This window comes from Trichosurus vulpecula, chromosome 3, assembly GCF_011100635.1.
Source record: "Trichosurus vulpecula isolate mTriVul1 chromosome 3, mTriVul1.pri, whole genome shotgun sequence".
Classification (NCBI taxonomy): Eukaryota; Metazoa; Chordata; class Mammalia; order Diprotodontia; family Phalangeridae; genus Trichosurus; species Trichosurus vulpecula.
Genome location: NC_050575.1, coordinates 439102184 through 439126056, shown reverse-complemented (window position 1 = coordinate 439126056; position 23873 = coordinate 439102184). Strand labels below are relative to the sequence as shown.

The window sequence follows — 23873 nt, the reverse complement described above, 5'->3', positions numbered from 1 at the left end:
ATTCAACCTTTTCATTTTGCAGATGAAGAAACTGAGGCTGAGAAGTAAAGTGCCTGGCCCAAGGTCACAGAGGTACCAAGTGGTATAGGTAGGATTCAAATTAATTTCCTCAGAATCCAACAATCCCAGATAACATGCAAATTGCTCTTGGTGATGTTAAGAATTACTGTCTGTTATTTACATCTTACTGTGAATGGAGGCACTGAGATCTTGTTTTGAAAGCAGAGTGGAAGAAGAGAATGGGCACTTAGAGGAAGGGGTGGCAATTCTGAATTGCTTTCAGATGACTCTCTGTCGACAGCATCTCATATGCAATACATAGATTGGGAAGAAGTTGAGTTGGACTAGCTCTGAGGTCTTTTCCATTTCTAAGATTCTGTGCTTCAAGGATGGAGGGGAATGGAAGAAGGAAGCATCGAGGCTAATGAGGTGGGGACACAGATGGTTCAGTCATTTTCAGTATTGTCTGGCTCTTCATGATGCTACTTGGGGTTTTCTTGGCAAGGACACTAGAGTGATTTGCCATTTCCTTCTCCAGCTCATTTTACAGATGAGGAACTGAGGCAAATAGGGTTAAGTAACTTGCCCAGGGTCACACAGTTAGTAAGTGTCTGAGGCCAGATTTGAACTAAGGAATATGAGTCTTCCTGACTCCAGGCTCATTACTCTATTCACTGCACCACCTAGTTGCCCCTCTGGCCTTAATGGGTACTGCAAATTATCCAAGCTTCTCATTGTCATTGTATGAAAAGATCTCTAAGCTCCAGATTTATGAAGAGGATAATTCCTCCAAATAATCATATTGGTCTTTGGCTTTCTGTGTTAAAATCTTCATTTTTCAAGTAATTCAACCAAAGCCTGGGCTCCTGGAATAGCCAACTGCAGTCATGCCTAAATGAAAGATCACCAAACCTATACTTTACCCCATCTTGGCAATTTAACCAGTCTAAAGATACAGACCATGAACCATATTGTTCAGGGAACTATGATGAAATCAAATGATTAAGACCAATTTCACTGAAAAAAAAAACAGTTGAGTCATTGGCTATATATAAAGTCATCTAGGATAAATCCATCATCTGTTAGAATATTATTTCCTCTCCTTGGTTATCTGAGATTTCAAGTAGTAATTAATTTTTCTGGACATAAAAATCCTTCTTTTAAGCAAGTTATAAAATCACCAGATTTAGAGTTGGAGGGAACCTTAAAGGAAATCTAATCCAACCTTCTCAGTTTCCAGATGAGGAGACCAAGACCTAGGGAGAGCAAGTATATTACTTAAGGTCATATTAGGAGTTGGCATTATGAACCCAGGTTCTATGGTTCAAAAGTATTGTAATTTCTACTATTCCAAGCTGCTGGGACTGGTTAGACCATAAATCATTCATTTATTTATTTCACTAAATTTCAACATATCACCATAGGTCCCTTAACCACTGGTATCCACCAAGGCTCTATCCAGGGTGCTCTTCTGTAAAGAGAGATGCTGCAGCTACTTGAAGGTGATCTCAATGCTTTCATCATAGGAGAGTCAGTTCCAGAATAAGTGAAGTCCAAGTAAATTCAATACACATTTATTAATCATCTACGACGTAGAACACGGGCAACTAGGTGTCACAGTGGACAGAATGCTGGGCTTGGGCTCAGGAAGACCCGAGTTCAAAATCAGACCCAGAAACTTCCAGTTGTGTGGCCTTGGACAAGTCACAACTTCTGTTTGCCACTGTAGAAGGAAATGACAAACCAGTACAGTATCTGTGCCCAAGAAAACCCCGTGTGTCCATAGGGTCATAAAGAGTCCAACACGACTGAAACAACTGAACAACAATAAATATGGAACACAGTCCTACTTACTAAAGAAGGTACAATGATCAAATGAAGCATGCCTCCTACCAGATGGAGGTAACAAGCTGACAGAGTCATATGACAAATACATACTTAGCTATAATACAAAATAGAAGTAACTCCTGATGTATGTGGAGCTTTGGGACTTACATAGCTCTTTCCCCACAACCCGGAGAGGTGGATAATATTGTCCCTTTTCACTGGTGAGGAAAGAGTTTCAGAAACGCTGAGCTCCCAGGGATAGACTGTTAGAGTCAGATCCAAATTAAATTACTTAGGGGAGGGAAGCAGTGTGTTATAGTGGAAAGGGATGACCTGATTTCCAAAATCAGCTATATCATTTACTAATTGTGTGATCTTAGAGAAAATCCTTAACATCTGGAAACTTTGATCACTCGATTTGTAAAATGAAGGGGGTGGGGCAGGCTAGATGGCTCCTAAGGTAGCTGCCTGCTCTAAATCCCATGATCCTTGAGTCTGAGTCCAGGGATCTTTTGGATACCCCCTGCCTCTCCTTGTGCACTTACAGGTGGAATGGCTTTGAACCAGAGAGAAGGAGCATATAAGAAAGGAACCAACTAAGTGTTCTGGGAACAAGCATGGTGTTAGCAGATAGAGCGCTGAAGCCAGAGTCAGGGAGTCCTGGGCTTGAATCTTGACTCTGACGCTTGCTGTTCTAGTCACTTACCCTCCCTCAGACTCTGTTGCATCATCCAGAAGTGGGGGCAGTAATATCTGCAGTATTGAGTCTCATAAGGTTAATGAGAGACTTCAGTGAGATAACACGTTAGCCTCCTTATAACCTGAAAAGCGCTGTGGAAATACTAGCAACTACAAATATGTAAAATGTCACATCTGCTTGGGTAATGAGAGCAGGCTGCATGCAAGACGAAGCATTTGAGTAAGGCTTGAAAGAAAAGGCAGGATTTCAACAGGCCCAGGAGCAGGGGAGGCTAGCAGAGGCAGCTGGTGGTGTAGCAGAGGAAGTGCTGGGCCCAGAATCAGGAAGATCTGGCTTTGAATCCGGCCTCAGGTATGCACTTACTGTGTGTCCTGGGACAAGTCACTTTATCTCTGTTTGCCTGATTGTCCTCATCTGCAAAATGGAAGCACAAATAGCATCTGCCTCCAAGGGCTGCTGTGAGAATCAAATAAGATAATAAATGTGAAGCGCTTGGCGCAGTAGCTGGCACATAGTGAGTCTACATAAATGTTAGCTATTACTATCATTGTGATCACAATTACTAAATATGACTTCAACTGCTTACTCCCTGTGTGATGCTGGAAAGATTAATTAGCCATCTCCCTCAGTTTCCCCAATTATAAAAGGAGAAGGGAGGGTATAAGTATTTCCATAACACCTACTATGTGCCAGGAACTGTGCCAAGCACTTTACAAATAATATCTCCTTTAATTTTTACAACCTTCAATGTAAGTGCTATTACTATCCTTAATTTATAGTTAAGGAAACCAAGGCACAATGAGTTAAATGACTTGCCCATGGTCACACAGCTTGTGAGGGTCTGAGGCCGGATTTGAGCTAGAGGTTTCCTGCTTCCAGGTGCAGCAATCTATCCAACATTGACCTAGCTGCAAGTGGGGTTAATAATAGTATCTACATCCCAGAGTTATTGTGAGGATTAAAAGAGATGTTTGTTTAAAAACATTCTTAGAAAACGCCATTTGAGCATTCTGTTATTAGGAAGATGTTCCAGTAGTCCAGGCTAGGCTTGGTAATGAGGGCCTGCTCTAGGATGGAGTCAGGAGGACAGGGAAATAGGAAGATCAACACTTAGAGGCCCACTGCACTGTGGTCATGAATATTGAAACCTAGTGGGTGTTCACAGAGTTCCTTTGGGCACACATGGTTGCTTCTCTCGGCAGCGGAAAAGATCTGCAGTGCACCCAATGAGTTAGTCTCAGTCCCCAGCTCACACAGGTACAGAATGCTCCTCCATCTCTTGTTTTCTGCCCCTATGGCAATGATTCAGGTTTAGATGCTAATAAGCCGAGCCACAGCTGGCATGTCACCACCAGGGCTTTCTCTCGGGTGGCCAAGAATGGAGGTGGGCCTGGAGGGAGTGCTTGGGGCTGTGTGGCACGGTGGGGGCAAGGGCTGATGCAGAACCATGAGAGACATTGAAACGGTGTGAGGAGGAAGGGCATTTCCTACAGGAACCGGCTTTCCTGAAAGAAGGAAGTGAATCTCTCACCCTGATAGTCTGAGCTGTCACCTCTCCAGGGTCCTGCTGACATCACTCATTGGCCCCAGGGTGCTTGATAATCATGCCGGTGCGTTTATACCTGACAGTGATGGATTGCCTGCACAGTAAGGCCCTGAAGACTCTGCATTAAAATGAAATGACAAGGAACTTTGATGGTGGTTATGACCCTTTCTGCCTCTCCTGCATCTCTATTGATTCCCACCAAGGTACCATAATTCTGAGTCACAGCTCTATTAATGAGACCATGATATTCTTAGGAGGAAGCCTAATACATGGGATGACATATAGGTTATGAGCATAGATTTGGAGCTAGGAGCAGTTAAGAGAATATCAATTTCAACTCCCTCATTTTGAAGATGGGGAAACTGAGGCACAAAGAATATTAGGACACTTGCCCAGGGTTATGCATCTAGTGAGGCAGGATTTGAACCCAGGCCTCCTGACTCCAAGAGCAGCATCTAGCCATTACAACACCCAGTTGCCATGGTACAGAAGGAGGTCTTGAGGTCAGATCCCAGTTCTACTTATGTGACCCAGGCCATATCCTTCTCCCGAACCTTTCCCCTCATATATAAAAGGATCTTAGATGATCTTAAAGGCCCTTTGAAGCTGAAGAACCTATGCTTCATCATAGAGGTATGAAAGGTGGTCTTCTCCATTAATACTATGAGAACTTTCCAAGTCTTGAAACCCTTTTTCTTTCTCTACCAAATTCAATTGTCTAACAATCTGTATTTTCCTGATATGGGGATATTAAAAGAAAGAGGAGAAAAGGGGGATTTTGTTCTTTTACTTTACTAAATGAAAGTACAAGGGAAGAGGGTGGGAGTGTGTGGGGGAAATCTGGTTCAAAAAAGAGATTGTGCTTCCATTGTGGACCCAGACAATCATCTCTGCTCATTCCCCACTGTTTTCTGATGTTCCCAGGCACAATTACAGCTAGTTGGGAAATTCTGCTGACAGATGCAATGACGAGATTAGAAGCACTTTTCATCTTTACGTCTTGAGAGAGAAAAACAATTCACTTAACAACAGAAGAATCAGGGATGTTGATAACTCAGCACCCTGTGGAGTGGAATGAGCCCGCACTTGGAGCCAGAAAACTCGGGTTCAATTTGGAGTTTTGGCCCTTACAGCTAAGTGTCTAACTTTGGACAAATGGCTTTCCATCTGCGAGGCTCAGTTTCTTTATCTGCAAAATGGGGTGTCATAGTATTGCTTGATATGCAAGATTGCATGTGAAGATGTAACGAGAAAATGCTTGGAAAATATTCCATCACCTGAATTCATCCCGTACTTTATGATAAGAGCTAGCATTCCTATAGCGATGTGAGGTTTGCAAGGCTTTCATGTTACTCCATTCAATGCTCACAGCACCCCGGAAGGCAAGTGTTCTTACTGTCCCGATGTTACAGATAAGAAAACTGAGGCTGAGAGAAGCTAAGGGAGATGCCCAGGATCATACAGCTAGTAAGAGTCTGAGGCAGGATTCAAATTCAGATTCCAGGATTAGCTCTCTCTCTCTCACTCTACTCTAACACCTGTCTACCTTATCGATTTAGATCTGGGAAGGACTTGAGAGATATCTGATCCAGGTGCCTCATGTTCCACAGGAAGGAAATGGCATGACCAAGGTTGACAGAGGTAGTAAGCATTATAGTCAGAAATGGAGGGGAGGGAGGCTTGGTGTTCTATCTTTCATCCGTAAGCACCTTGGACAGTGCAGTGTCCCTCACATAGCAGGAACTCAACAAATGCTCCTTGAGTGGGAGTTTGGAACCCAGGCGGTCCGATGTGAGATGGTCATGGTAAAAGAATCTCAGTAGAAAAACTAGCCATACAAATCAGATAGATTTTGTTGTTTTTGTCATAATTATTGTGGTCGTCATCATTGTTTGTGTTGTAGCTAGTGCAAGGCAAAGGGAGGGGGACATTAGTTACTGATTGCTTTTTTTCTGTGAGCCATATGAGCTCTACAACAATTTCCTACACACACACACACACACACACACACACACACACACACTCTCATATTCATATATAAGAATAATTAAAAAAATAGAAGGCCATGAGTATAGGTCTTGGAGATGATGCAGAGGCTTATTAATCTGTAGTTGGCCTTGGAAGGGGGAAAGCCTAGCAGCTGAGTTTTACTCAATGGTTAGAAGGGGATTGGGAAAGGAGGGAATCACAGGCACAGAGTGGGAGGACATAATTCTTAATTTTACACTGACATGGAGTTACTCATGCCGAAGGAGAAAGATATAGGGCCCACCTCTTTTTGCCTTTTTAACATCCACTGCTTGCTTTTCAGTGAACTAAAAAAAAAAAATGACAGATCTTTTGGTGAAAGTATCTCTTCCTACCTTCCATGGAGATGCAAAAATGCACATAATTTGGGGGAAAAATTCTCAATAGTGCTTGCTATTTGAAAGCAGAATGGCCTACCTCATGAGGGGCTGAGTTCCTCCTCAATAAAATCCTTTAAGCAAAGGCTTAAAGGAGATGATGACTTGTCCATTTTGAGGTAAAAGGGATGCTTTTTTCAGGCAGAAGTTAAACTAAATGGCTTCCAAGGTCTCTTCCAACTCTGAGAATCCTCAGTTCTTTATGTTTTAAACATAGACTCCCACACACATAGCAAGTCCACCCAAACAGTCCTCACAAATAGCTGTATGCATATGCAGTTAACTAATTGCATGGTAAATTGTAGCTTACTCACACTGTTGCTTTTTTTGAGTTAGCCACAGTGGGCATTCTTACTCACAAGTTAGGAAAAGCACAAGAAAGTTGGACAGGCTCAGAAAAAGACCTGAAGATGATAGGGATTATAAAGTCATATGACATTAAAGCTGAAAATGATCTTAAAGGAAGTAGCGGTAAGGAACCTGGGGGACCTGTTTCATTACCTAGATTAGGAAGCTCTGTAATTAGCATATTAATTATATGTGTGTATAAATGGTCCATCTAAAGTGTTTGAGAATAGCTTATTCTCTCAGGTGTGCTAAATATCCTCCTGTAATTTTGATTAGACCATTCTCACTATTAACCTGCTTAGCCAGATTAATACTGTCATAGAGGTAGCACGGTTCCCTTGAAGATCAGAGTGCCTCAGTTTGAACTGTGACTCACTGCCGCTTTCTGCTGTCCGTGTGACCTTGATTAAGTCTCTTCCCTGCTCCAAACCTCAGTTCCTCATCTCTAAACTGATGGGGTTGAACTAGATGACCTCTAATGGCCCTTCTGGCTCTAAACTCTGAGTCATAGGACATTGGTCTCCGAAGAATTAAAAATTAATATCATTCAGAGGCCAATGGAAAGTAGCATGGTGGATGTGAGCAGGCTGCTATACTTAACAAACAAGGCATAACAAAAGTTAGCATTCACATATCTTCTAAAGGTTTACACATACCCCATTTGATCATCACAACAACTCGGAAAGATAGTTGTGATGGTTATCCCCATTTTACAGATAAGAAAACTGAGGCAGACAGAGTTTAAGTGTCTTGCCCAAGGTAACACAGCTAATAAGTGTTTGAGTTGGAATTAGAACTCGGGTCTTCTTGACTATAGTTCCAGTGCTCTATCCTTTGTGGTTCCATGTAGCCACAATGCCACAAAGAAGAAGTTAAGTAAAGGATTATACCAAAGAAATGTACAATGGAAAATAAATTTAGGTTGGTTACATGGTGGGAACAAGGCCATGGCCAGCCCATGTGTCCCACTGGTATCTAAGAGAGGAAGGCCACCACCATAACATGGCAGCCATTGATGAGTCACACGCATATTCAGAAGATCACAGAATCATTTGAATGATTTAGTTGAGGTGAGCTCCACCTCATTTGCAGTCAAAGGAAAGAAGCAGTGTGGAGTAGTGGAAAACACACAGGAATTGGAGTCCCTTTTCTGCTGCCTTGATTTCATCTTTCTAGGCTGCAGTTTCTTCAACTGTAGAGTGGGGAAAGGGGCAGACTAGATGATGTCTAAGTGTCATTTCAGGCCAGATTAGTGGGCTTAATCTAAATATATTTAATATATTTCACGTTTTCAGAGAGTGTAAGAATCACTTTTTTTCTGATGGGAAGCATGGGCATTTGCACAATGATGGCTAGGTCATCAGGCACGTCCTCCTGCCAAGATCTCTCTTGTTATCTATGACTATACCTCAAGTTCCACCATTAAAATGCCTTTCCTTGGGGTTCCTCAAGGCTTTTTGATCTCCCAGAGTCCCACACTAAAAAGTAACTTGTCTGTACATACTTATTTACATGTTTTCTTCACCTTTAGTCTGTAAACTTAAGAACAGGGAATATCTTTTCCCTTTCTTTGTATCCTAGGTGCTTAGGATGATGCTTGACATGTAGAGAGCGCTCAACAAGTGCCGATTGTCTTGACTTTATCTTCCTTACAAGAACCAGATGAAGTAAAGAGTGTTAAGTAGAACTTCCATTTTACAGCTGAAGAAACTAAGGCATAGAGTGGGGCTGACTCACCTAAAGTCACAGGTTAGTTAATATCAGAGCTGGAAGTTGGTTCCATCTTTCCATCTCTGAGTCTACTGCCCTTTCCACACATTGTGCTACCTCTCTATCTTTGTCAAACCTTTCTTGAGCATCTAGAAGCAGGGTGATGGAGAGCTTGACCTCTCAAGGTCCTGTCCACTCTAATAACTGTGTGAAACACTAGCCTTCCTTTTCAACAGCACAATCTGCTCTTTGTTGGGAAGAAGAGAAGGGGGATAAAGGAACAGTCAGCTTTTGGGAGGAGGGGAAACTAGCTACTTGCTTTGCTTCCCCAAACTCATACTGAATATATAGCAGATTTTGATTTTTTTAAAAATCTGTTCTAAAAAATAGATATAATATTCATATTGAGAAAGGAGAACAAAGGATTATTTGAACATAAAATTATAATGTAGTTGCTGAAAGAAACACAATTTTGAAATGAATTTTATTTGCTGTGGCTTAACAGACCACTTTCTCCAACATCTATCTACCTAAATTTAAAATTTAAATTAAGGAGAGGGAATGAATATGTGATTAGATAGATAGATATAGATAGATATACACAATATTCCCATATATACAGATGTACTCATAAGTACACCTCTCTCATATATGTGTGTATGTATACGCACATGTGTATGGGCCTCAGTTTCCCGATCTGAAAAATGAGAGAACTCGTTTGGGATACCTTTAAATCATCTCCCAGTTCTAAATTGATGGCTTGATGGTCTTCAGCTACAGCCAAATTGTAATGGATAGATAGCTGGCCTGGCTATCAGCAGTGCCTGGATTTAAATCCTGCTCCTGCCCCCTACTGGTTTTGTGAAGTTGGACAAGAGACTTAACTTTCCATAGCTCCCACAGGACTCTAAAGCATTCCACCATTTGCAGAACCATTGTTGGTCTACATCAGAGAAAGAAATTTATTCAATAGGAATTCTCACAGAGCAATGAATCATAACTCAGAAGACACTTTGTTTTTCTCCTGTAAAAAGGAAAGTCAAGCTTGATTGGCCCAAAAAGAACTCCAAGAATAAGGTTTTAGTGTACTTGAGGAAGGAAAGAACACTTTCACTTGAGTGATCAGGGAAGACTACTTGGAGGAGTTGTCATCTGTCATCAGTGTCACCAGGCTTGAAGGAAAAGGATAGTCAGAGGTGGCAAGGGACATTCTTGGCTTTCTTTACCAGCAGTTATCTTTTTTTAATGCAGCAAGTAATGTAACATGTCAGAAGTGGAAAACCTTGGGAGCATTAAGGTCAGTTAGCCAGGCAATAAACATTTATCAGTCTCCAAATATGTGTCAAACCCTGTGCTAAATTCAGTGGCTACAAAGAAATACCCAAAAAACACCCACAATCCCTATCCTCAAAGACGACAGCTTCGTGGCTCAATGAATAGTGTTGGGCCTCGAATCAGGAAGACCTGAGTTCAAATTTGACTTCAGACACTCCCTAGTTGTGTGACTCTGAGGAAGTCATTTAGCCTCTATTTACCTTAATCCACTGGAGGTGGAAAGGCAAACCACTCTACTATCTTTGCCCAGAAAATCCCCCAGGCAGTACAGTCCACGTGGTCACATAGAGTCCAATAGGACCCATGAATAACAATAAGAACAAACAAGGGGCTCCCACACTAACGGGAGATAAAATGGAGGGAAATTCATCCAGTTGGGGAGGGTACCAAACAACTAAGGGAGTAATGAAGCCTTCTGCTATGACGAGATTCAAGTTAATCTTAGAAGAGGCCGAGTGAACTCACTGTCTGAAAATACGACGTTGGTGGTGTGTTACCTCTCTTCACAAGTTAATGTGTGATGGCAAAAATGAACTATGTGACTTATCCATGGTGGTCTGGGGGTGGGGATGGGGGATTCCCATTGGAGCCTGTGGACAAAGGTTCCAAATCTTACTTAGGACATAGTACTTGTGTGATGTTAGGCAAGCCACTTAACCATTTATGTGCCTGAATGTCTCTATCTATAAGATGAGGTCAGATCAAATGGCTTCAAAGGTCCTCTCTTTTTCTAAATCTATAATCCTAAATCTTTGTAGTACTTTTCTGTAAATCAGAACTTAAAGGTACTACAATACTCATTTAAGTTCATTCATTTGTTCACTGATTCATTCATTCATATGGTCTAGTGCCTGAAGACACATAGGAGGATGTTTAGAATAAGGCCTCACTTGGGATTAAGTAAGTAAGGACCAATTTGAATTAGCAAAGACTGAATTATTCATGATTTTAAATGATTAAATATTTTAATTTTTCCAGTACATTTAGTGGTCCCCTTTTGGTGCTGCTGTATAAAGGTCCCTGAAGGAGCCTGTTTTAATGAATAGGCGATAATGCTTCATAATTATCCCTTCAAAGTAAGCAGGTGCTTATAAAACACTTGACATTGCTTTTCATGAGTCAGTCAAACATGACTTAGGAAACCCTGTTAACATGTTAATGTCACTTTCATAGTGAACCCCTTTTTTCATGAATCAAGCAAACATGACTTCAGGCAACCTCACTTCTAATTCTGAGGTAGTGGAATCAGAAAGTTTGGACTTTTCTTAGGGAAAAGAGAAGAAAAGTAGAGGGAAGGGGAAGGGAGGGAAGGGAATATGCTGCAGAGTATGCTGACCTAAATTGGAGGAATGAATCTTTTCATGTGTTGCTGTGTAGTCAGTTTTCAGTCATGCCCAACTCTATGTGACCCTGTCTGGGTTTTCTTGGCAGAGATACTGGAGTGATTTGCCATTTCCTTCTCCAACTCATTTTACAGATGAGGAAACTGAGGTCAACAGGGTGAAGTGACATGTCCACACAGCTAGTAGGGCCTGAGGCAAAATCTGAACTCAGATCTTTCTGACTCCAGGCTTAGCCCTCTAGCCACTGTACCACCTTGCTCCTCCCATGTGGGAAGTTCTCAATAAGAGTGAAATTCCAGATCCCATCCTTATCCTGTAGCAATGATCAGTTGTGGCTGATGGTGTAACACAAATTCTTTCCCTAGTGAGGTTGGACTAGGTGAGTGAGGTCTCTTCCTTTTCTGACATTCTTTGATTATATCAGAGTAAAATATAGAGAATAATTACCAATTAACTTGGAAATGTGCATTCTCCACCCCAACCGCACCACTTTAGTGGTGGTATTCTAACAGCATATTCTGTTAATTCCATGGTGTTTGAGAATTCTAAACACACACACACACACACACACACACACACACACGTGCACACACGAGCAAACACACAAACACATACACTGACCAGGACTGATGCATTCTCACCTGGCCTGGGATGATGCTGGTGAAGATGATGAGGGTTCTAACAGAATGTATTGCATTTCCCTCAATATACTCTGGACTATTTCACAATATAAACTCAAATGCTGCAAAACAGCACAGAATGCTATGATCTCAGCAATTTTCCATGAAGACACTATATCTATTCCTACAAATTCCGATTTTCAGCTGAAGAGCCGTCCAGAGATTTGCTTAACCCCTCGAATGACGGCTGGCTGGGAATGAGCGGAGGCCTGTGAGGACTGCAGGAGGTCTTTCTCTACTCAGAGCTACCCCCAGTTCTTGATGGTCCTGTTCAGGATGAGGAGAGGGGTAAACAGACCATCAGCTCGAAGGATCCTTACTTTCTTTCATGGAGCATAAAATGCAGGCAGGATAAGAGATAAGCTATTGCATCTCACTTGGGAGACCGGCAAATAAGGAGAACATAGAAATCATGAGTCCTAACCCTAACCCAACTCTCCTGCTATCCCGGTGGGAAATGGGGCCGGTTGTCCCCCACCATGAGTGCCGATTTCCTCATCAGTAACACAAAGACTCAGAGCCAATTTTCTTTTTGCCAATATAATAAAAGTAACAATTCTCCTAAAGTTAATTTACAGTTTGAATGCACTACAAATCAAACTATCAAAGCAATACTTCACAGAACTCAAGAAAACAATAACAAAAGTCATTTGAAGAAATGAGCGAGTCTTTCTAGATCTCAATTTTCCATTCTGTAATATGCGGGAAATTGTCACATAATCTATAGATAAAAGAAACCTCAGCAGCTACCTATTCCAACTCATACTGGGAAGAAATCCACACCATAGTATAATATAGTGTGCTGGGAGGGGAACATGAGAGACCGGTCAGGGGACAGAATTCATAGCTTACAAGCCTGTAGTCATAATAACGGTTCATAAAGCACCTTACCCATAACAACCCTGTTCGGTAGGTGTCATATGTTTATTATTTCCATTTTATAGATAAATGACCTGAGGTCCAATAAACCATTAGAGACCATCCGGTTCAGTCCCTTCATTTGGAGAGGAGAGTGAGGATCGGGCAAACCTGAGATCGTTTCATCCGCTGCATTTACGTCTCCATTGCCAACCACAATGCTGTGTCCATAACAGGCGCTTAATAAACACTTGTTCATTGGGAATTAAGTGATATGTCCAAAGGTGCCCAAGTATTGTACGGCACAACCAGGATTTCTATCCAGATCACAAGGCCGCAGATTCAGAAGGAATTGTATTAGGGGTCCCAGTGGATACAGAGCTGAGCTGAGAGTCAGGAAGGCCCCAGTTCAAATCCCACTGCAGATACTTCCTATCCGTGTGATTCTGGACAAGCCACTTAACTTTGGTTTGCCTCAGTTTACTGATCTGTAAAATTAGAATAATAGCCCCCACTTCCCAGAGTTGTGTGAGGATCAAATGAAATAATATTTGTGAAGTATTCTGGACACGACCCGGTACATAGCAGGTGCTGTATGAATTCTGGCTATTCTCCTCCTCCTCCTCCTCTTACTACTACTACTGCTACCACCACTACCACCACTACCACCACTACTACCACTACTACTACTACCACTACCACTACTACTACCAGTACTACTACTACCACCACTACTACTACCACTACCACTACTACTACTACCACTACTACCACTACCACTACTACCACCACTACTACTACTACCACTACCACCACTACTACTACTACCACTACCACCACTACCACTACTACTACTACCACTACCACCACTACTACCACTACTACCACTACCACCACTACCACTACTACTACTACCACTACCACCACTACTACTACCACTACCACCACTACTACTACTACCACTACCACCACCACTACTACCACTACCAACACTACCACCACTACTACTACTACCACTACCACCACTACTACTACCACTACTACCACTACCACTACTACTACTACCACTACCACCACTACTACTACTACCACTACCACCACTACTACTACCACTACTACCACTACCACTACTACTACTACCACTACCACTACTATTACCACTACCACTACTACTACCACTACTACTACCACCAATACTACCAACTGTTACTGTTACTATTGTAGCCACCAATCCTCAAGCCTTCTCATTTGGGAGATGAGGAACTAAGGGCTGGAGCTGTGGCTTCCAAGGTCATGAGAAAGGAGCAGATCTCCCTGACTCCAGGTCCGGTATTATTTTTGGACAAGCTCCTTCCCATGGAGACAGCAAGTGCTTGGGGTGGAAGGAAGGGGTGGCCATCGTGGGATGAGGCTGGGCTGGGGCCACAGGAAGGAAGGGTGAAAGTTTGGGATCTGAACACAGACCTTCCTCCTGGGCTGGCTCCGATTCTGTCACTGGGGAGTTCATAATCTGCCCCGTGTGATCGCCTCGGCAACTGTTACAGACCGAAATGCTGAGCCAAATTTCACAAAGGCCTCAAAGTTCTTGATTTCACTATCTCCCTTCCATGTTCTTCACTTCTTCTGTGTGACTCCCTTGTCCTAGTGGTGAATGACGGCCATTGATGAGCAATCATGAGCTGGCCACGCTTCCCTTTGCCCCCTCCCTCTGCACACATACAAGCATGTGCGCGCGTGCCCACACACACACACACACACACACACACACACACACACAAACACACATACAGGGAGACAGAGACAGAGACAGAGAGACAGAGAGATGCCCTCTAAAGGAGCACCTGGCGAGTTCCAGGTTTGATTCTGTCACTAGGTGTCTGCAGGCCCCTACACAGGTGATGAAGTCTTTGATGCTTAACTGTCTCAGTTTTGTCATCTAGCAAGTAGGGCTAATGATACCTGCCTCACAGGATTTGATGTGGCCTTCAACAAATGAAAGAATGAATGAATGAATGAATGAATGAATGAATGAATGAATGAAAATAACCCAACATTCTATGGACTCTGTGCTAAAAACACATATAGAAAAGTGATAAAATAGTGGGCATTTCTATACTCTTCTGAGGTTTATAATGTGCTTTGCCCACATTACTGTATCTCATCTGAATCTTACACCAAACCTGTGAGGTAAGTGCTAGTATTAAAAAATACATATATGAGGAAACTGAGGCTCAAGGAATTTATTTAGTCATCATCATACAGTTAATATGTCAGAAATGGGATTTGAACCTAGTTCTCCCCTGGCTGTTTGCAAGATCATTGACCTGGAAGTAAGGAAGGTCCTTAGAAGTTATTTAGTTCAAGCTCTTCATTTTCAGATGAAGAAACTGAGGCACAGTAGGACTAAGTGATTCCCTCCAGGTCACACAAGTATAAATATCAAAGGCATGATCTGAATCTGGGTCCCCTAGCTCCCAGCTAATCTCCTTTCCACTGTGTCATAAGCCATAATATTTCTACTATGGCATGCTATCTCTCCCTAGATAAGGACCAGAGGAAGTGTGGTGAGACAGGTAGAGGAGTGGATTTGGAATCATTTAGAACTGGATTCCACTGCCACTTCAAGCACTCAAAATCTGTGGGACAGTGGGTATGTCACTTAATCTCTTTGCCCTAGCTTCCCCATCTGTAAAATGAGGTACCTGGACTCAGAGACCTCTCAGGTCACTTCAGCAATAAAGCTATGATCCCCCCACTGAGTGATCACTAAAAAATATGCAAAATGTCTTTGGAAGGTGTAAAGGATCATGGCACTTAGAGCCTAATATGCCTAAAGGGAAAGCAATGACCTAGAGCCTTACAAAGACTCTTTCTCCAAAAGAGATATTTGGTGGAGGCAGAGAGGGTGGGGGGCTCCATTCAAAAAACCCTCACCACACTCAGAATAGCATCTTAATCCTATGGGCTCTTTTGAAAAAGGAGCAATGCAGGTGAAAGTTATGAAGAGGCCCCCCTCTGACCAGTTCTGATGGACAGCAAGAGGAACTTCAGGGGAGAATAGCAGGGCCTGAAGCCAATGCTCAGGAATGCAAGGTACCATTTTCCCACTAAGCTCTGGGGTAACCTGTGGTATCTCTGCTCTTCCCATTCATTACAAAGCAGCTAAAGACCACCATTGGCTGAAAATCTGGGAAACCATCCAACTGGCATTCAGTTCCAAACATACACACATTTAGAAAGGTTAAAACGTTTAACTAAAAAGTGGGCGAACTCCTCATTCCGGAAGGAGCTAATCATGTTTGTTCACTCCCATCTCTGTCCTCCCAGCTGCTTACGTACCCGAATCATGAGAACAGCTTTCCTGATGTCTCGGACTCCATCATACACCAGGCGGGAGGCATCGATGAACTCATTCTCTTCAAAAGGCTGAGGCACGTTGGCGCTCAAAGCTTCAATGGCCACCTCTACTTGTTCCGCAAAACGTGGCATAACTAAATGAAAACAAGCAACAAAAAGCAATGAGATTCCAGATTTTCCTTCTTGTATGGGTTCCGATATCCTTTGGGTTAAGAACAACCTTCTACAACACAAAGAGAGAGGTGAAGGGTCAAAGCTGCTAGGTTTTGAAGTTTGCACACCTCTCTTTCCTCAGGATTAATTTTAAAGCATGTATTAACAAAAACTTGAAGCAAAGGTGGTCCGATGCGTTCAATGAGTTCACATCAGGGATCCTAAGGACATCCTTGCTGAAACCAAACAAAAGGACCTCTTTCTGTCCAGCCTTAAATTCAACTATTAGTGATTCATTCCTTGATGTCATCCCTGAGAAAATGATTTCATGTTACTGGACAAACCAGATAAATGATCACAAGCAATCCATTTATAGGCTCCTTTGCTGGTTGCTGGTTTTGATCAGATAAAGAGGAAAAAATTATAGGAATTGGTTATTGGGATACGTGGCTAGAGAAAAATCATGTTAGGAAGCAGGGAAAAAGGGGAATTAAAACACAGTCAAAAGTTTGCCTCCTTTACAATTTTGCTGGGAGAACAGCTTGAGCTTGAGTTTAGACAAGTTTCTCCAAGCACGTATCTATTTTGTTGGAAATCAAACACCACTTCTGCACAAGGTCTTTCTTGTTCTTCCTCCCACTATGACCCTACCCCTACACACAGCCACTCTTCACTGCTAAACTAAGGTTACTTTATATCTCATTTGTATACACTCTGTATATAACTAGTTAGGCGCAATGTCTCCCCTTTAGAATGTAAGCTGCTTGAGGACAGGAATGGCTTCCTATTTTTCTTTATCTCCCTAAAACTTAGTACAATGCCTGACACATGGGAAACAACTGGAAATTCTTGTTGATTGATTTATTACTCCCCTCCCCAAGATATTTGCTTATGAAATCTGGGACTTGAGTCCAAAGAAGGATCTGGAAAACTTCACCACCAAATCTAGCCCTTCCTTAATATATGTGTGTGTGCCTATATTTACATCTACATCTATATCTATATATCTATATCTATAACTATCTACACACATACACACACATACACATAGACACATGTGTGTATGTGTATATATGTATATGTGCACATATGTTTGTTTATGTTTATATGTGTGTATATACATAGGTGTGCATGTGTGTATATATTTTAGTGATATATGTGTGTGTGTGTGTGTGTATATATATATATATATATTATATATATATATATATATATATATATATATATATATATATATATATATATCGCTCAAAAATCCCCCGAACATTTCAATTGCTTAGGTGTTACTTTAGACCAATCAATTCCAAGAGCAAATGGAACCCCGGAGGCATCTGTTTGTTTACAAGGACAACCTAATGGAGGCATCACTCATCCATTTCCATTTCTGAGCTCCCTGGGATGATTCATGTTTATCCTTCACCTATTCCTACCCTGGACATTTTGACATTCATTTTCTGCAATGGGGAGAAAACGATGATGGGTTTGCTCCATTCACTAGGACGGAGCCTTGTAGAGAGATGACTCATTTATGAATCCATTTCTTCCCACAAAAATCTACAAATGGAGTCAGAGAAGGAGAATTGGGCTCTTTTAATGGGCAAAAGGGTCATGATTCTTGATTCTGGCTTACAGAGTGCAAACAAAATACTGCCTTGCCCTTCAGTGGAGTAAGGAGGAACCAAGCATCTCTTTTCTTGCTTTAGATCTGCTTAGAGGGAAGTGCCAGGGAAGGGGATGAAGAGTGACCTTGCATTTGCTGATGGGAATCAGGGTGAACTGATTACCCACACTGGATAACAAAATCTAGAAAGACCTCACTCAGACACATGATCAGAAAACGAGCCATTTCATGACGCCTGCTGAGGCCTGGAGCTTACTCCATTTGTGTGACAAGAGTCCTTTTACACTTTAGTGATTTGGGGTGAACATCATTGGAGACTGGACTTTGTGGTCTTTTGTATCCTTCATGCCAACGCTGCACGGTACTAAGGCACTACGGTCAAATAATGAAATATCTGGGCTTGGAGGCAAAAACACTCTGTTCAAATATTGATTCTGACACTTATTACTAAAATCATGTAACTTCTCTGGGCCTCAAGGTTTTCATCTATAAAATGGGGATATACATAATCTTTACTTCAAACAATTGTTATACAGTACACATGACACAATGCATATAGAACTGAACTGCAATAAAACATTAGGGACTGAGCCTGTGACTCCACTGATAGGTGAATTCCCAGGTGGAGAAACTCCCTCACTAATTCACACCTTCCCTTTAACTTTAGAAGTTCTGGAGAGTTTTCTAGAGCACAGGTGTTGAAGTCATGGCCCACAGTACTTCTGAATGAATATGACTCAAATCAGATAAAAATATAGTTCCTGATTCTTATGTGTTGATGTATTAAATATATGTATATTAATGTATATTTATATAAACACAAATAAACAAAAACATATTTCTTTAAATATATTTCTATCAATAAATATGTTCATATAAGTATTGCATTATGCATGTGCATATATATATGTTTGTGTACATACATGTATACAGGTAAACATGCAATACACATGCACATATGCATACATCCGTATATTTTCCCCTAAGTCAATATGTGGCCTGCACGAATTGTAATGCATGGCTTTTAGTGACCCCCACTTCTAACCATGTTTAGCGCCATTGGTATAGAGTATTAATTGGTTATATAATTTTCCAGGGTCATACAGTCAATGTGGTGGAGACACAACTTAAACTCAGGTCTTCCCAGAACCAAGCCTGGCTCTCTATCCATTATCCAAAGGCCAATATGTTGGTGAATTATTATTATTTATATTAATAAAAATAATTGATACTATGATTTTTATTGACTGAACAAGTGACTTCCTATTTCTCTGAGGTTTCTTTTACTCATCTGTGAGATAACAGATCAGGACTAGTGATCTCGGGTCTCTTTCCAACTCTAATTCTATGATCTTATGAAACTTTTCCTCGATATCAATCATAAGAGTAAGGATAGCAATGATAAATAACAGCTGCCATTTATACCCTTCTTTAAGACTTGGTGAGCACTTCACATCTATAAGAAGGGGATAATAATGCTTTTCCCTGCCCACCTTACATGGTTTTCATGAGGATGAAAGGCTAGTGTTCACAAAGGCTAGCCAGGAAGAGCTCATTGTTGTTATGATGACTTCTTTTTTGGACTCGGGGGATTCATGGTGATTTTCCGTGATTGCACTGGATTGTAACCCAGTGATGCCCTTGAGGATGTCTGCCTAGGCTCTGGATAGCTAATGCCTAGAGTTGTTCTCTCTCTCCTTTTCTGCCTCTTCCCTCCCTGTCAGGCTGATTGTGGTCAGCAGGTACACGTCAGGCAGCACTATCGGCCACTGGGTGTTTCCAGCTCAGTAGAGGTGAGTCTCCAGCCACAGCCACTAGGTTCCGTTGTTGTTGGGTTGATACAAAATAAGGCATATAAAGTTTACGATATACTTTAAAGTGGTGATTTGAATATCTGCAGCTCCCTTGGCTACCCCAGTGCTCTGTCCTCCTTGCCCATTGCTGACAAACTTCAGAATCTTAATAGCACAGTACTGAGGCAGTTACGTGGCTGAGTATCGAGGATGAGTGGACAGATTGTTGGCCCTGGAGTCAGGGAGATCAGAACTCACACCTAGCCTTGCACACTTTCTATATGACCCTTGGCAAGTCACTTCCTCTTTTGGCCGGACACAGTTTCCTCATTTGTAAAATGAAGATCATAAAAGTTCCTACTTTAGAGAGTTGTTCTGAGGATCAAATGATATAATATAGTAAACTGTTTTACGAACATTAAGGCACTATGCGAATGCTAGTTATTGTTATATTGTGGTTCATTCATGCCTTACTCTTCATGACCCCTTAGGGGTTTCCTCAGCAAAGATACTGAAGTGTTTATCATTACCTTTTCCAGGTCATTTTACAGGTAGGGAAACCAAGACAAATAGATTTAAGTGACTTGCTCAGAGTCACACCACTAGTAAGCATCTGAAACCAGATTTGAACTCAGAAAGATGAGCCTTCCTGACTCCAGGACTGGCCCTCTAGCCACTGTGCCATCTAGCTGCCCAGTTATTATTATAATACATCACAAGACTGCAGAGGTGTTTTCAGATGAACTTGGGTTCAAATCCTGCCTTTAATGCTTACTATATCATGCATCAGATAAGAGGGTTGGCCTAGATGGGCTCTGTGGTCCTCCTGAGATCTACGTTTCTTCTGAATATTGTCCTTCATCCCCCCAATGCACTAAGCCTTAGCTTTCTCCCTTATTGTTAAAGCCTCGCCTCCCCAGCTCTGGACACATAAGATAGATGGCTGTCTTCTGCAAAGACTATGGCTCCCTGTCTCTCTGCTGCTCTAAATCTATCCACATTCTGAACCAAATCTGGAAGACATCATGTTTCCCTTGGCAATCTTGCTCCTCTCACCACTTGAGAAAACTCAAGAATATGCTCAGATCACATGATCACTGGAAGCAGCAGAGTTGATTGGATGAACACATATTGCTTTGCAAGAGATTTATCAGAATATACAAACACAGAGAGTATCTTCGGGTTTCTGCCATGTGTGAAATTCCTCTACCAATGTTTATTGTCAGCTCATGTTCCATCTCCTATGGGAAGCCTCTCCTTACCCCCTTAGCTGCTAGTAAGCTCCCTCCTTCCTCTATATTCCCTTATGTTTATTTTGTATGAACTGTGTATTCAATATATGTCCATGCTGTCTCCCTCAGTAGAGTGAAAGCTCCTTGAGGGGAGGAGCTATTTCATTTTTGTTATTTTGTCCCTAGGGTTTAGAAGAGAGCAAATGATTTAAAAACTTTGTGTTGGCTGATTGGCTGATAGTTGGTGGGAGAGGGTTGAGGCACATGAGAGTCGAGTAACTTATCCAGGGTCATACAACTTGAGAGTATCAGAATGGAGATTTGAACCCAAGTCTTCATTAAAATCCAACAGGCATTACAGGCATTTAGTGAGTACCTACAACTTGTCAGGCATTTTGATAGATGTTAAGAACAAATTAAGAAAGGTCAAAATGAAATAGATCCTATCCTTCAGGAGCTTTGATTCTATGGGAGGAAATAACATAGTCAGAATAAACACATCTAAAATACATATAAATTAAATACATCTGATTTTCCGGAGGACTGTGAAATAGTTTGATCCCAGAAGGCCAATGGCTACAAGTGACCAGGGAAGGCCTGTAGGATGAGGGGGCTTCTGAGCTCAGTTTAGAAGGGAACTGGGAAATCGATGAGGCAGACTTGAGGAGGCAGAGAATTCCAGAAATCAGGCAATGCTTGTACAAAAGCCATGAGGCAGAAGATGGAGTATCTTCAGGAACAGCAAGAGAGCCAATTTGACTAGAATGTCAAGTGCATGATGGGGAAAAAGGTGAAATCAGTCTTGAAAGTCAAGTTGGAGGCAGACTGTGACAGGCTTTAAATATCAAACAAGAGTTTGGATTTTATGTTAGAGGCAGCAGGAAGCTACCGAAGCTTTTTATTTTTGAATAGGGGAGTGACACGGTCAGTGCTGTCCTTGAGGAATGTCAATGTGTCACCAGTTTGCAGGATGGTTTGGAGAGATACTAGAGGACTAGAGAATAATTAGGAGACTAAGTTAGTGATGTAGGAGAGAAGAGATTGAGAACCTACGATCCTAGGACCTTATGACCATCATTGCCATTAACTGAACAGCTAGATTTGTTCATTTGGTCCATGAATATTTGGAGACTGCTCTCTGGCCTTATTTAGTTACTCCAGTAAACAGAAAGAAAAGTGTGGCCTGGCCTTCCCCACAATGATCTTTCAGTATAATCATGAACTAAGATTTGTTGTTGTCAGTGTTGTTGAGGTGTACTGGGTGTTGCAGTGGATAAAGTTCTGGGTCTGGAATCAGGAAGACCTGAGTTCAAATATGGCCCCAGATATTCCCAGTAGTGTGATGCTGGGCAAATCACTTAACTCTGTTTGCCTCAGTGTGCTCATCTGTAAAATACGCTGGAGGAGGAAATGGCAAACGACTCTATTGTCTTTGCTAAGAAAACCCCAAATGGGGTCGTGAAGAGTTGTAAACAACAACAACCAACAAGGTCAAACGTAAACTATGTACGCATAATCAAGTTCACATCACTACTAGCCTGTATCTATGATTCAAATAATACCCGGCATATTGTGAACAATCCACAAGAGAGACACAAAGTCATGAATATATCCAGACCCAGAAGGAACCTCAGATTACACTGAATTGTATGACCCTGGGCAAGTCACAGCCCTGTTTGCCTCATTTTCTCATCTGTAAAATGACCTGGAGAAGGAAATGGCAAACTACTCCCATATCTTCGCCAAAAAAACCAAATGTGGTCACGAAGTGTAGGCTATGACGAAGAGGACTAAATAAAAACTACAGCATTAGGTCAAATACAATCTTCTGTGCAAATAAGGGAGCCTCGATACTTCAGGGAAATATGTTCATCCTTCCATCCAAGGCAATACCTCACTCCACAAAAACCGAACACACGTAAAGCAAGGCTGCATTACTGGAGTCTTAAAGTGCTTCCCATAGACAACTGCTCTAGCCCTGCTAATTAGGACAAAGCTCAGCCCAGCATTCACGATTCACACGTTATATATTAACACCATCTCTGATACGGGATTATAAAAGTAACAACTTCTGCCTGGATTTCTGAAATGCATCCAAAAATGCAAACAGCATGGATTTTACATTGTTCATTGGCTGAGCCGGCTCCAGATTGCTTTTTTTAGCCAGGAATAATTAATCATAATAATAATAATCTACAATAACAACATCAAAGGCAATGTGGTTTAATGGCTAAAGAATTGACCTGGGAACCAGGAAGACCTGGGGTCAAGTTCTGCCTCAAATGCATATTCTGTGGCCCTTGACAAGATACATCATCCCTCAGTGGCATGGCTGTCAACTCAGCAAAACTGTGTGTTATAGAGTCTGCCCAACAATGGTAGGGGTATTCCCCTTTTAGAGGTATCCCTTCAACCAAGAAAATTTGATGTCCAGTCCCTTCAAGAGGAGACAAAGAAGGAAGGAGAAGATGATAGTAGTAGTTTATTAAATATTATTACTGTGACAATAATATGTGGTATTTATATAATGTTTAAATGCATGCAAAATGATTCCCTCGATGAAAACAAAACAATAGCAAAAAGGTTTATTAGACTGGTTGCGTATTCTAATCATCTATACCTTAAAAATGAAAACATCACCAAGTCAAATGAGTTGCCCCCAGGTATAGATATTTAAGTGACTATGGTTTGAACCAAGGTCTTCTGGTGACAAGTCCAATGCTCTTTTTTTAGGGCCCACGAGTCCTTAATCATATGTATAAAGAGGGGATGAGCAACAGGAAAAGATAAATTAGGCTGATTTCAATCAAACTCAGTGTTATTTGGAGCCCTCACAGACATGGGGAGTTGATCCACTGCTGGATTCATAAAGCCTTTGACTGGGAGTTTCCCATGATCATAGTGTCCTACTTCCTACTCTGAAGCTGAGATTTGATTTTCTAGGAGAGGTCTTTCAGATTTCCCA

At 41.7% G+C, this 23873-nt stretch overlaps 1 protein-coding gene across 1 annotated transcript in view; it reads right to left on the bottom strand.

The window, feature by feature from the left end:
- Positions 1 to 23873, bottom strand: part of CTNNA2 (catenin alpha 2) — a 165694-nt gene that overhangs the window by 87950 nt on the left and 53871 nt on the right. The window contains exon 4 of the mRNA XM_036751104.1: positions 16092 to 16243. Within this exon, the coding sequence (XP_036606999.1) occupies positions 16092 to 16243 (152 nt within the window). The remainder of the gene's footprint in view (positions 1 to 16091; positions 16244 to 23873) is intronic.